The 13,980-nt window shown below is 37.3% G+C and overlaps 1 protein-coding gene and 1 pseudogene across 3 annotated transcripts in view; one reads left to right on the forward strand and one right to left on the reverse strand.

Moving 5' to 3' along the window:
• The window catches only part of GUCY1A2 (guanylate cyclase 1 soluble subunit alpha 2), a 402,881-nt gene that overhangs the window by 362,732 nt on the left and 26,169 nt on the right, over positions 1–13,980 (reverse strand). For all 3 annotated transcript variants that reach the window (XM_059929348.1, XM_059929349.1, XM_059929350.1), the window contains exon 2: positions 5,107–5,168. In XM_059929348.1, coding sequence (XP_059785331.1) covers positions 5,107–5,168 — 62 coding nt within the window. The remainder of the gene's footprint in view (positions 1–5,106; positions 5,169–13,980) is intronic.
• On the forward strand, positions 12,094–12,929 carry LOC132369675 (large ribosomal subunit protein uL30-like; annotated as a pseudogene).

A 13,980-nucleotide genomic window follows, 5' to 3' on the forward strand; every position in this document is an offset into this window, starting at 1 on the left:
TGGCTGTATAAAACAAACATAGAGCCCACAGTGATAAATGGAGTAATAATATACCTTTAGATGACTATAGGAAATGGTGTCCCAGACCAATATGAGGTTGGCAGCAGTCCTACCTGTGATATTAGCACAACGATGCTCATTCTGGCAAAAAGTATAAAATGAATGGCATGATACTGAATACATATTTTTCTATACTTTGATGTTTAAAATATATAATGAATTAAAATTACATCTCAGAAAGATGATCATGTTATTTTCCAATCATAGTTTTAAAGAAATCTCTGCTTTATCTTCCCTACCATAGCAATCCATTTTTGTGAGCTAAAGACCAGTAGGAGTGGTGTAGTATAAACATGAGTGAGAGCAGTTAGATTAGGCACTCTGGAGGAAGAAATTTAGATTTTAAAAAATCCAAATTCTCTGTAAGAAGAAAGCTGTAGCTAGAACATGAACTGGGCATATTTAACTCCTGATGCTAAACAAATGATTGCAGAGTTTTAAAGGCTCAAGGAGGACAGGTAAAGGATACAGCAAGAGGATAAAGGGAAAGACAATCAACAAAAATTAAGGTGCAAAAGAGTCAGATACAATAGTGGTAATTATAATTCAACAAACATACTGATTACCTATGTATACCAAGCTGATTATATGACTTACCACATTATTATCATTAATATTTCATTTAAACATCACCCCTACTATGCTATTATTCCCATGTTTAAAAATGAGAAAATTGAGACTCAGGGAGGTTAAGTAATCTGCCCATGATCATTCAAAGGCACAACCTGACTTTAAATCTAGTAAATCTGGTATGTCTACTTCCAAAGCATATTTTCGCAGTCCCTTGCTCTATACTACACAATAAAGCTGCACAGAGAGAAGGGCACAAGATAATGACAAGAATGTCATCAGAAAAAATTGTCACCATAAACCAGATTTTCCTCAATCCTGAGTTCCTTTTGATTCCTAAGGTAAACACTGCCTGTCTCCTACTTACCACTTTTGCTTCTCACTATTCTTCCCACCCCACACTGCCCCCAACGCTAGCCCATTCCCTAGAAGCTTGAGTTAAAGAAAAGCTAACATAAAGATGAACAGTCAGGGCCCTCTTTTCTCATTTTAGATTGAGGGAAGAAGACTGCATATGCAGAGTTTACACAGCAATCAAAATTTACCACAAAGTCAATCTGACACACTGTAGCAGAACATTAAGCATAAATGGAAAACTATGCAATAAAAAGAAGGATTTTGGATACTAGAACTGTAGATTTTAGAATTATAATGGACCCTAGAGATTACTCATTTTACACCCCTTTCCGAGGCATAATTTACTCTTTTATCCACTGTATACATACCTCTGTGTACATACCTCTAGGGTACAATGTATTCATTTATTCACACTCCTCCCTCCCCACAAAAAACTGTTAGTTCCTCCTATGTACCAAGCATTTACAAAGACACAATAATATAAGAGTAAATAAGATAAATAACCAAATAAGAAAATAAACAAGATAATATAAGCTAATGATAAGTACTATGAAGAGAGATAATAGAGACTAATGTAGTAGAAAATCACTGTGGTTGGAAATTAAGGTAGGGGATTGAGGATTACTTTAGGTGGTGTCATACCTTCCTGAGGATATGACATTTAAACAAAGACTTAACTGTATAAAAGAATAATCCATGCAAACATCTGGGGACAGAGCATTCCAGGTATATGAAATAGTATGTGCAAAAGCCTTGAGGCTAAGCAAGCTTTGGTATAGTTGAGAAACCAACAGAAGGCTGGAGTGGCTGGAGTGGAGTGAAAAGTGGGGAGTGGAATAGGATGAAATCAGAGAGGTAAGCAGAGGCCAGATCACAGGAATAGCTCAGATTTTATTCTATCACAGTAAGTTATTATATGGTTTTAAACAGGGATTTCAAAGCATGATCCCTGGACCAGTAGAATCAGCAGTATCTGGGAACTCCTTAGAAATGTCAATTCTTGAGCCTCACCCAGACATACATGATCAGAAACTACAGGAGTAGAAGCCAGAAAACTAGATAGGAATCTCTATCTGAGAGATCATGGTGACAGTGGAGATGAAGAGATGAAGATTTATCATACCGCATGAATAAATTATTTAAGCACTTATTTTCCCAACTTGAATGATCTCTATGAATAAATAAATGAACAAGTGAATGGATAAGTTAAGGAACAGAATAAATGTTTAAAGATAAAGTTGCTGAAGTACAGAGAGGCTATCTTACTTCCTAACAAGAGGATCCATCGGCTACTCCCTCCCAATCCTCCATCTGTCTGATCCTTTGAACAGCTGCTCACTTCATTCAAGGCTAGGTCTTGGAGACTAAAAAAAGCCTCAGAGTTTCTATGGGCTACCGGTATAAAAATTAATTAAGGAGCAAGACTATACAATCCTGGAGCTCTGATAAATAATGCAGATCCAAAGGCAGAGTATCAAAACAGAGGAAAGGGAAGATGGGAAGGTTAGCTGTTGGAGACTGAATTATGAAATTAAAAAGAAAAAGGCTAGCTCCTACTCTCTGTTACCCATTCTGATTCATCATCCAACCCAAGACACCTAAAAGCTGAATTACTTCAAGACAAGCTTTAGGCAAAGGTCAATGTCAGGGATTAGGAAAAGCACCTCTTTCCCACCCTCACCTCCCCAGAAACATGTAAAATAAACTTTCCAGCACTTGCTCACAATTGCCTGAAATCCCTTTAACTGTAAGAAACACATTCCTTTTCACAGTTAGAGATAAAATTGTGTTTTCTTAAGAGGAACAACACATATGAGTGAATACATTTTAATCCAAGTGTTAGTGATCATAGATGCTCTCCTTTTTCAGTATTGAAGAAAGAAATTGAAAGCAGAAAGATGGACTCCAAAAGGCAAAGAGGACACTGGACAGGGAAACCATGGCCCTTTTTATCTTCATCAGCATGAGCACAGAAAAAGACAGTGAGCAAAGGTACTTCAAGTCCTCAGAAGGTAGCCAACACCCAAGCAAAAATATGCTACTAGATCTTAGAACCAGTAGGACATGAAGACACCTCTTTATATGAAAGTCCTATACCCTGTCTGTTTTTTAAATACTGTGTCTGCAATAAACAGAACTAGGGAAAGACCATTTAGGCAATGAACAAAGAAATACCACAGGCTATGTCTACAGAGATTGAGAGGAGAATTGAGGCAGTTATTTAGATGAAAGAGAACTCCATCCTACTAATGGAAAATATAATTTTCTGCTGATTATAGTAATACAGTTTAGTTATCTATTTTGATCATATTTATAAGATTCCCACTCTGACTTGCCATGAAGACATAATTTAGTTCACAAATAAGACTATTTCGTCAGTCATTATTTGATTTCAAAACGGAGAGGGCATTCATAATTCCAGAAATAATTTGCATTTCATTACTGGTATTGTCATTAAAATCTTAAAAATAATGATGATAATAAATATGAGTAAACAAGCATGTGGTGCTTACCACATACCAGGAATTGTTCTAAATACATTGACTAGTTTAATCCAAACACCATATTTGAAAGCAGCAAGTCCAATGAGAGTGATTAAGTTTTATTTTAGAGTATGTGGGAAGAGATTAACTTGACATTATTTATCTCCCTTAAAATAAACCATTTAAAACTACAAATAGCCTCAAATTAAAAACCATCTCATGAGTTTAAATAATATGTTTCTTCTAGTACTGTACTCCTGAGGATTGATATGACAAAGTTTCAGAGCAATTCCTTTTGAAATGACAGTTAACATAATCATCAAGCACTTAAAGTATATGGCATTCTACTCGGTACTGAGATTATTTTTCCACTAAGTTTTCTTCCCTTTTGTTTTATTAAAAAAAAAAAAAAGAAAAAAAAAATCACACTACATCCTAATAGCCAAAAATATGTTCTTGATCTCCATGGTAATGACTATTACCCATAAATGTTAAATGATTCCCCATAACATTTCAAGAGGTACCAGGGTTTGAAACTTGACTCCTCAGAACTTCTTAAGCTTCTACAAAGATAAATAGCTGTAGTACATTGTACATTTAATTTAAATAGCTAGACTGCATCAGAAAGTGAATTTAGGCTTTTGTATTTGCCAACTGCTTTCTGCCGTAGCCAATCAAGGATATACCTTACACTTATTTGGAGCTTCCTGTTTACAAAATACTTTCATTAAAATTACCTCATTTAATAATGACATATAATCCTTGATTTAGTTGTTACCATCATCATCACCCTTTAAAAGGGATAAAGTTACTTTAAAGTTCTATGTCCTGGTGAGGTCTTGAATGCCTGTCTTTTGACCTCAAATCTTCTTATTTTACATCATACCACAACCATTTCAGGAAATGGGGAATAAATAAAGGAAATATGTAGCATGTGACTCTAACTAAACAAATACTTCTCACTGAACTGTGTTAAGCTTGTAGTGAATTTGATTAAACTTTACTGAAGGATCCTAAAATCCCATTTAAAGCCTCTTGGTTGGTACCAATAAACCTTATGATATTACTAAGGCAAAATATGAGATTCAGTGGATGAGAATGAGAGGGTGGGAGCACAAGAAGGAAGAAAAAGGAAAGCACTAGCAAAAGGGATTTTACTTAAAAGGATTCAACATAAATAAACTAAAGGAAATCACTCCATGGGGCTCTTATGAGCTCCCACTTCACACTGAGATCATAATCACTATGCAATAAGGTTGACTTGGTTGCCCACATGTTCAACAGCTATGTTTGAGTAACTCCTTTTTTAAAATTGGAGTATAGTTGATTTACAATGTTGTGTTAATTTCTGCTGTACAGCAAAGTGATTCAGTTATACATATCTACATTCTTTTTATATATATTCTTTTCCATTATAGTTTATCATAGGATATTGACTATAGTTCCCTGTGCTATACAGTAGGACCTTGTTGTTTATCCATTCTATATATAATAGCTTACATCTGCTAACCCCAACCTCCCACTCCATCCCTCCCCCAACCCTATCCCCTGCCACTTGGCAACCACAGGTCTGTTCTCTATGTAGTAATTATCTTTAATTTGTCCCCAATAATAGCCAAAATCAATTTTTACTTACCCAGTAAATTGGTGTTCATAATACTGCAATGTCCTCTTGAGAGTTTGCTGTATCATCTGGGGCTACAGAATAATAATAATAATAATAATAATAATAATAATAATAATAATACATTATCAGCAAATCAGTGTCATTCCCATTCTGAGTATCATAAGCAGATATGTAGCTTCTGATTCATCTCATATGAGTTTTCATTTTACAATATAAACCCATCATGAATTCTGCCATGTATTTTCCCCACAGGAACTAATAATATGAGGCACTCAGCAATTACCCAGAATTTCCCAATTTCAAATATGATAGCATTTCCTAGCCATATTTTCCCCAATGCTTTTGTACTAGCTATTAAGTTCAACAAAATACTCATTGACTGCCTACAATAAACCTACACATTGGGGGCAGTGGAGAGGGGTGTACTAAATAATATGAGTAATGCCCAGGTCAAGCCTGACTTCCTCAAGAGATTTCAAGCAAGGGTTCTAGAGTGTCCAAGAGGGGCCACAGTGTTTGGGGAAAGAAATGGGATCTTCGGAAAATACCTAAGCAGCTCATGACTAAATTTTATAATCCTCTCTTCTCCATGACAGCTAGAGACAGAGTTTCTTAATACCAGAGCAAGAATTATTCTAGACTTATTTAGGCAACAGAGCCTCATCTTGGAGTCTCAGACTTAGGGAGGCATGAAAATGACTCAAAGATCTTAAAACACAGATTTTATTAACAAATTATAATAAGAACCAAATTTTCAGTGGCAAGGGTGTGAATTTTTTAAATAATAACAACTTCTAATCAAGCAGGAAAAAAAAAGCTTATCAAAACATTGATCTATTATAGCCATGAATGAATTTTGGGGGGTTATAATGACTCTGACACAGACCCTTCAAGATGTGAGAGCAGCATGGTAGTTTGGTAATCTTGTGGGCTGCCACTAATTAACCACACAAACCTAGATAAATCTAAAAAGGTAATCTGCAGAAAGCATCTAGCACAATGCTGCTACCTAAGAAGCAGTTAATAAATATCAGTTTATTTCCCATCCCTAATCCTTCAAAAAGATTGTCTTAAAGATATGTAATTTAAAGGAGACTACAGAGATTGTTGTCAGGGTTCACTTGAACCTCTTCCATGTATACCTCTCTATGAAAAATGTCCAGGATAGATGTAAAAATCTCCCTACCTAATAGTTTCAACATCCTCCTTGGTAGGAAATGGCTATTTTAAAGCTTGAGGAAACTGAGCTTCAATTAAATCAAGGGCATCCACTGAGAACTATTCTACACTACCATTTAGGAGAACATCTTCACTGAGCAAATCTAAGAGCTCAGATATATTCTTCACTTTAGACAAGCCATTTCAGAAATTAATTTTAGGAGAAATCAGCCTCCAAGTGTTCAAAGAAAGAGATACAGGGCAACTTCTTTCAACAGCTGTTTTTCCTTTATACTAGGTTAAAAAGATGAACATGAGGTCCCAAACTGGTACAGATGTTTCTGTTCATAAGAATAGAATCAAAGTAGAATAGCATGCCTAGGAAAGGAAAATCATTCCTGACCCAAGAAGCAATGAGTCTGTTGAAAAATCTGAAGAGGGTGAAGCAGACACAGCAAACCTAGCACACATGAAAAGTGTGCTTTAAAAACCCAACCCATGGCCAACCTAAATCAAGTCATTATCAGTCACTGGCTCAGTACCCCTGGGATCTGAGCCTTCTGAACTGGTTTGGCAGTTTCTGAGCCAAGATAACTTTCTCTTTGGCAACATGCCCTAAAAGCAGTGAAAATCCACAGAGGGATTATCCTTCCAATAACCTCTGGTGACAAAATATGGAACAGAAAGCAGGAACTAGAGTGCATAGGGTCAGTTAAGACCAGAATGAACTCATTTGTACCAAAGGACATTTTATTTTCCTGTACCAGGAATTTCCCAGTCATTAAAAAAAGCAAATGTTTGTGAAAGGAGTTAAGCCATTTAAAGAACTGACTTTTTTCTTTTCTGAAGCAATTACTTTTACTCCCCAGCAGGAATGATATTTATAGTTTCCAAATACATTAAATGGAAAATGTTCTCTGGGCACATTCAACAAAGCTTCAACTTCATAAAGATTTATATACTTCCTACTGCTTGCCAGATCCAGTGGGCACATTCTGGTGGTCTGAACTGTAAGCATAGAGGCTGACTGCAGAGTATCCCCTGATCTTCAGAAAGCCAAGGCTGACTTCAATACAGACCTGACTCCTCACCATGGACTATCACCACGGATTCACTCCAATCTTCTTCAGAGTTTGCCTGATTCTGAGACATCTTCACATAATCTGAGCCTCTCTGACATGAATAAAAAGCACAAAGTGAAGACCTGCACGTGGGCCAAAGCCTTCTGAAGGGGTGACTTCTGCCTTGAGGGTTGTAGGGTCCGTTTACTAAATGTCCATGTATGCCAGTGATGCAAGTCAGTGTAGAGTAGTGGGAAAAGCAAGGGCTCTGAAGATCTGCAGATCTTCTCTCCTTTTCTTTAAGAATGCAACTCCATACCAGTTCCATCCAACCTTCAACAGGCCAAAATCCCATTCCTCTTATCTGTATCTATCCTGTTCTTTAAGAAGGAGTTTGGAAAGATGATTTAGAACGGAGGATTTAAGATCAAACTGAGTTCAAAATCCAACTCTTACTCACGAACTAGACGACCTTGGGCAGTTTACTTAAGCTATCTGAAATGATTCCTTATGTGTACATTATTTTTATGGGAATTAATTGAAATAATTAAATCAAAGTCACTAGTACATAGTAGGTGCATAATAAATGATAGTTATGACTATGTTCAGTGGGTTCCTACCCTCAAGAGTCTCAAAATCTAGTGGAGGAGTACAAAGTTTATGTTAGAACACCCACCCCACAAGTGTAATGTTTCAAGATCCTCATCAGCTAAAAAAATCAATAGACTTACCACTAATACTAATAATGAGAAGATGGTGCCTATTCCAGCTGAGGGAAAAATAGGAAAATGGTAGCTGAATTTATAAATATTTCCAATGAAACCTTCAGATCAGTCCAGAGAGATGGTGACAAAAGCAGAATTCTCAGAAGTAAGATTGAGAATAGACCTAAATCCAGGCCTATACGTGGGAAGGACATTGATGCACCATAGCTAAGATGAAGACTTCAGGCATTATGCTTTATAACTAATTAGAAACAACCCATGGGGTTTCCCTGGTGGCGCAGTGGTTGAGAATCTGCCTGCCAATGCAGGGGACACGGGTTCGAGCCCTGGTCTGGGAAGATCCCACATGCCGCGGAGCAACTAGGCCCGTGAGCCACAATTACTGAGCCTGCGCGTCTGGAGCCTGTGCTCCGCAACAAGAGAGGCCGCGGTAGTGAGAGGCCCGCGCACCGCGATGAAGAGTGGCCCCCGCTCGCCGCAACTAGAGAAAGCCCTCACACAGAAACGAAGACCCAACACAGCCAAAGATTAATTAATTAATTAATTAAATTAAAAAAATAAATAAGAATTTAAGCTGAGGCACTCTGAAAATCAGCTAAAGTTTAAAAAAAAAAAAAAAAAAAAAAAAGAAACAACCCATGAACCTCCTTCTTATGACATAAAGAATGTGCAACAGGAGAGCTGGATGATCTAATATGTTTATAGCCATATGCTACAGGATCTGAAAGACAAGGGTTGGGAAGGAGACAAAATCCACTGTCCCTATCATACAAAAGAAAATCAAAGAAGTCTAATTTTTTCTCTCCTTCCCCCAAACTAAGAGATAGTGGCTTCCTACTGTCTCTACTCAACACAAAAACACAAAGAAGCAATGGACAGGAAGACAGCTGGAAAGAGAAAGCAGTCATCTGTGTCCCAAACATGTATTGTCTAGGGCTCAAAGAGGAAGTACCCAAAGCTTCCATCATGTGGCAACAAGAAGCCATCTTCATCTCTAGTCTCATTAACAGCTTCACTCTACTTAGCAGTGACTGACCCCCACAGACTAAATGTTATGCTCATGAAAAGTCATGGGATCCAAACAGCCAGCCATGAAATAATCCAAAAAGAGCCAGAGAAAGGATCCCTGAGTAGTGGGAGGAAGCAGTTCTCAGCAACTTGCCCTTCAAGCTCAGACAGCCCTGCAGAGGCTCCCACACAGTCCCTGCTCTAGATATCTGCACCAGACGGTATGGGGCTCAGGCAGGAGTCAGGGAGTCAAGATGTGTGCGTGCGTGTGTGTGTGTGTGTGTGTGTATCACATGAAATGCAGTTGTCATCGTACAAAGTACACATACATCTCAATTCTACAGAGGTGAAGTCGTGGCTCAGATTGATTAAGTAAGTAGCCCAAGATCATATAGCTCGTAAGTGAATCAGTCACTGCAAGCCAGGACTGGCTTCAAAGTGTGCAATCTTTCTACTAGATGCTTTGAGGATCCCTCTCACCTGTACTATTCTGTGATCCTATATATTTTTTAAATGTATACAGCCTTCATCATGCCAAAAACAAACAAAAATCCACAGATAATTTAAAAACAAATAAACTTCTCATTTCTGCTTTATAACACAAAACCATAAGCTACAGAATTAATGGAAACAATAGGTCTGCCTTTAAAGAAACATCCATAAATAGCCATGTCATTTTATTTATTTAAGTATGAAAAAATTATATTTCAATGTCAGAAACTAAATGATATGGATATATATTTAATTACTATTGCTCTAGGCCAGTGATTTTCAACTCTACCTACAAATTAAAATCCCCTGGGGAGCTTTTAAAAAAATACCAATGCCTGAGTGCCACCCCCAAACTTTCCAATACAACTGGGGGACCCATTTGCTTCTAATGTTAGTCAGGGTTGAAAACCTTTCATGTAAGATATAAACATGATGATCAAGACCAATATTCTATAAAAGTTACCTGAATAAGTCAGCATTAATGAGAGTAGTTTCTTTACTCAAATATCAAAAGAAGCAAGCTTCTGAAAGATGTTCACACATAACTGCTAAATCAACACAGTTCCACTAATAGCTCATAGTTAAGTGTGATTTGTTAGGTAAACAGAGAACTATATTCTTGAAGCTTTCCAAGTAGTTCACTCCCATGCACTTATGTCAGTATTCAATTTTGTACTGACACATACATAACAATGCAACAGTTAATACGAATGTTGCATTTAATCTATGCAAGGCACTGCTTTAAGCCCATTACGTATCTTAACTCCTTTGATCTTCACATTAACATTATGAGGTAGGTTATTATTTTACAGATTAGAAAACTGAGACACAGAAAGTTTAAGTTGTCCTATGTCAAACAGGTAAAAAGAGACAAAGCCAGGGTTGAAACTCAGGTAGTCTGTTCCAGAATCCAAGCACTTAATCTCCAACCTGTACTGCACATAATTTTTAACACCCTGTATTTGGTTGAGCACTTTACATTTCATGTTTTTAATGCATATTATCCCAATCGATCTTTGCACCAATCCAATGAAATAGTTAGATTGATATTATCACCATTTGACTAAAAAAGAATCAAAGTTAGAGAGATTAGAAGCCCTCCTTTACAAAAAGAGCGTATTTTCCCCTAGGAAACTTCCATAATAAGAAAGCATTTTTTTAATGTCAGCATAAAAATGAAGAATCACATGGATTCAAATTAATTGTTTGGTTCTTGACAACACACTTAATGTTCTTTAAACATATGTACACAAACAATACCATAAGTAAAAATCATGAATATCTTGTCTTAGATACACTTTCACTTTCCCATGCTTAGCTTTCCCTCACCCTCTTCCCTACCCTCTGAGAGTCCAGTTTAGTTACATTGCATCTGATAGGACAAATCCCCACCACCATCATCTAAACTCCCAGAATAGGTCTCCAAAAATCATCATTGCATATTCTCTTTCCTTCCTTCATCAAAATTTGGAATCCTCTTAGTACCCTGACCCCAGATGGTACTCAGGAGGAATCCTACTTATAAAACTTGATCCTCAATCCTTACTAAGGTAAATGATGGTATAACTGGGCTTTCCTACTTTATATAAGATGGTCTGAACCACTAAAGGTGGTATTTTGGTAAATAGGAGGGTCAGTGAGAGATAAATTAGGGAGCAAGGAACCTTTTCATCATCCTCCAAATCACAATCCAAAGATCTCTACTTTCTTCATAACATAAGAGCATTTTGCTTATAAGGATATGATATGCCAAATTTCTTCACTTAAAGTGATCAAAATTATAATGTTAGATACCTTATCTTTATGGGTAGGCCTGTAGACACCAATGGATCAAATTAAGTCACATCAAATAACCAACATAGGTACTTCTGAAAGACATGTAATTGTAGTAATTGTCAGTCTTGCTAAAGATCCAGGCATAATATGAATTTTCCCAGCCTTTGACTAAACTTACTATATATAAGCCAAAAAGGAAAAAAAACACTGCAAATTAAATATAGAACTTTGAGTCAGGACCTCTGTATTTCAAGCCCAGCTGTGCTACTGACCTTTTTATAAAATTAGCCAAAATCTCTTCACCTGGGAGTAAAAATCCTTGGGAAAAAAATGCCTCCATTTTCCCATCTAAAAAACACGTATAAGAAGTTCATAGTTCTCAGGGTCATTTGAAGTAAAGCATTGCAAAGTTAGCACTTGTAAACAGAGGGTTAGAATGTACCAGAGATTAAACCACCTTTCAGGAAACTTGGAATATCATCTATGAACTACACCAGTAATTTCCTAAACAAAATTGGTAGTCCAGACAATTAACTACAAAAAACAAAAATGATAAGTATGCGAAAAGAAAAAAAAAAAGTTGGAGATACATTATAATATATAGTTCTATACATACTGGTTGAAAATCTGCATGATTTCGTCCTATCTCCACTTTTATTCTTCTTGTGAACATGGGTACACATTTGAGTGACCTCATGAAAGCTTAGGGTGAAGGCTGACATTATGCTAATTGACCCACAACGGGATTCAAACTGATAACCTTGGCCTTATTAGAAGTAAATTCTAGAGTTGGAAAGATGGCAGAGGAAGAGCCAAGAAAAAAGATCCCTTTGGTTCCAGAAAATCTCCTGAAAAAGAGGAAGGCTTATCAAGCTCTGAAAGCCACCCAGGCAAAGCAGGCGCTTTTGCAAAGGAAGGAGCAGAGGAAAGGAAAAGAGATCAAGTTTAAGCAACTAGAATGGTTCCTACATGATTCCTGGCGGCAACTACGTGACAGGGTGCGACTCAGACGACTAGAAGTGAAACCTCACGGCTTGGAAGTGCCGGATAAACATTCCTTGGCCTTTGTTTTATGCATCGAAAGGATTAATGGGGTGAGTTTACTGGTGCAGAGGACCATTGCAAGACTTCGCCTGAATAAGATTTCAGTGGTGTCTTTATGCAAGTAACTCCTCAAACCATAAAAACGCTTCGTATAGTGGAAACTGATGTGACCTGGGGATTTCCAAATTTGAAGTCAGTTCGGGAACTCATCTTGAAACGTGGACAAGCCAAGGTCAAGAATAAAATCATCCCTTTGACAGACAACACAGTGATTGAGGAGCACCTGGGGAAGTTTGGTGTCATTTGCTTGGAAGACCTCATTGACGAAATTGCCTTCCCGGGGAAGAATTTTCAGGTGATCTCAGGGTTCTTGCGCCCTTTCCAACTCTCAGCGGCCCATCATGCTACCAAGAATAGAGTGGGCTTCCTCAAGGAAGTGGGCTCACCTGGCTATCGAGGTGAACGCATCAATCAGCTCATCCGGCAGCTGAACTAAACCCAGCATATCGGAAAGCACAGTGCATTGGAATCATGTGTTTTTGTTTTATGGAATTGTTACCCAGTATCTTCAAGCCAGATTATTTTCTGCTGTATCTGCAGAAACTGGAGGGGAAGGGTCAGGGAAAAGATGGTGATGTTCAGGGCAGGCACTTTTCATCCCATTTCAGTTCCAAGAAAAAGTTCCTGTGTGTTTTCTGCAAAGACCGCCATCCACCTCTGAAACCAGCAAAGGACTTGTGCCATGGAGGAGGGAGTCCTGTTTTATCACACCTATCCTGGGATTTAATGTTGGTGAACGAATGAATACCCACACATGAATACAAGACAGCAGAGGACCAGGCCCAGGGGCATATTGAACCTGGGGTATCTAAGGGCCTTGTTTTGGAAAGAACTTGAAATACAATTAGAAAGAAGTGCACAAAAGCAATGCTCGGTTGTCTGCTGTGAAAAAAAAAAAAAAAAAAGTACTAATTAGCAGAGCACAGTGTTCATTACCATTTAATTACTGATTTTAAACTGAATATATTTAACATATACTCAATGTGATAATGAAGTCTTTCTATACAAAATATCTTTGCTTTACAAATATCTTCCCCTTTGTTATTTTTTAATGCCCTTCCAAATGAGCCATTGAATTTCAATTTGACAAGACCTAACACCATCAATACTGATTTAATCTGAAAACATATATTCTTTGAACTGAAACAGATTCAAAGGGCTATTTATTAGTTCTTCTCCACCTCAGGCAAGAGCACATTTAAGTAATCCAAGAATTTCTGTTTTCAACGAACACAAGAAAATAATAACACCACCTTCAGTTTGTATAACACTTCACAGTTTACAAATCACTTTCTTTCCTTCATCTCATTATATATTCACAACAACCTTGTAAGTCTCAGATATAATTATCCACATTTTACAGATGAAAATGCTGAGATTCAGAGAGGTTAAAGTGTTTTGCCTCAGCTACATGCTGGAAAGAGATATCAACTAGACAAGAACTTAGGTCTCCTATGCTATTTCTTCCACAAGCTGCTGCCTCCATTGGTAATTTATCTCACTTTGGTGACCATTAGTAAGTTATTCCATGTACCTAACTGAAATCCCTTATTTCCTTT

This window comes from Balaenoptera ricei, chromosome 8 (assembly GCF_028023285.1).
Source record: "Balaenoptera ricei isolate mBalRic1 chromosome 8, mBalRic1.hap2, whole genome shotgun sequence".
Taxonomy (NCBI): Eukaryota; Metazoa; Chordata; class Mammalia; order Artiodactyla; family Balaenopteridae; genus Balaenoptera; species Balaenoptera ricei.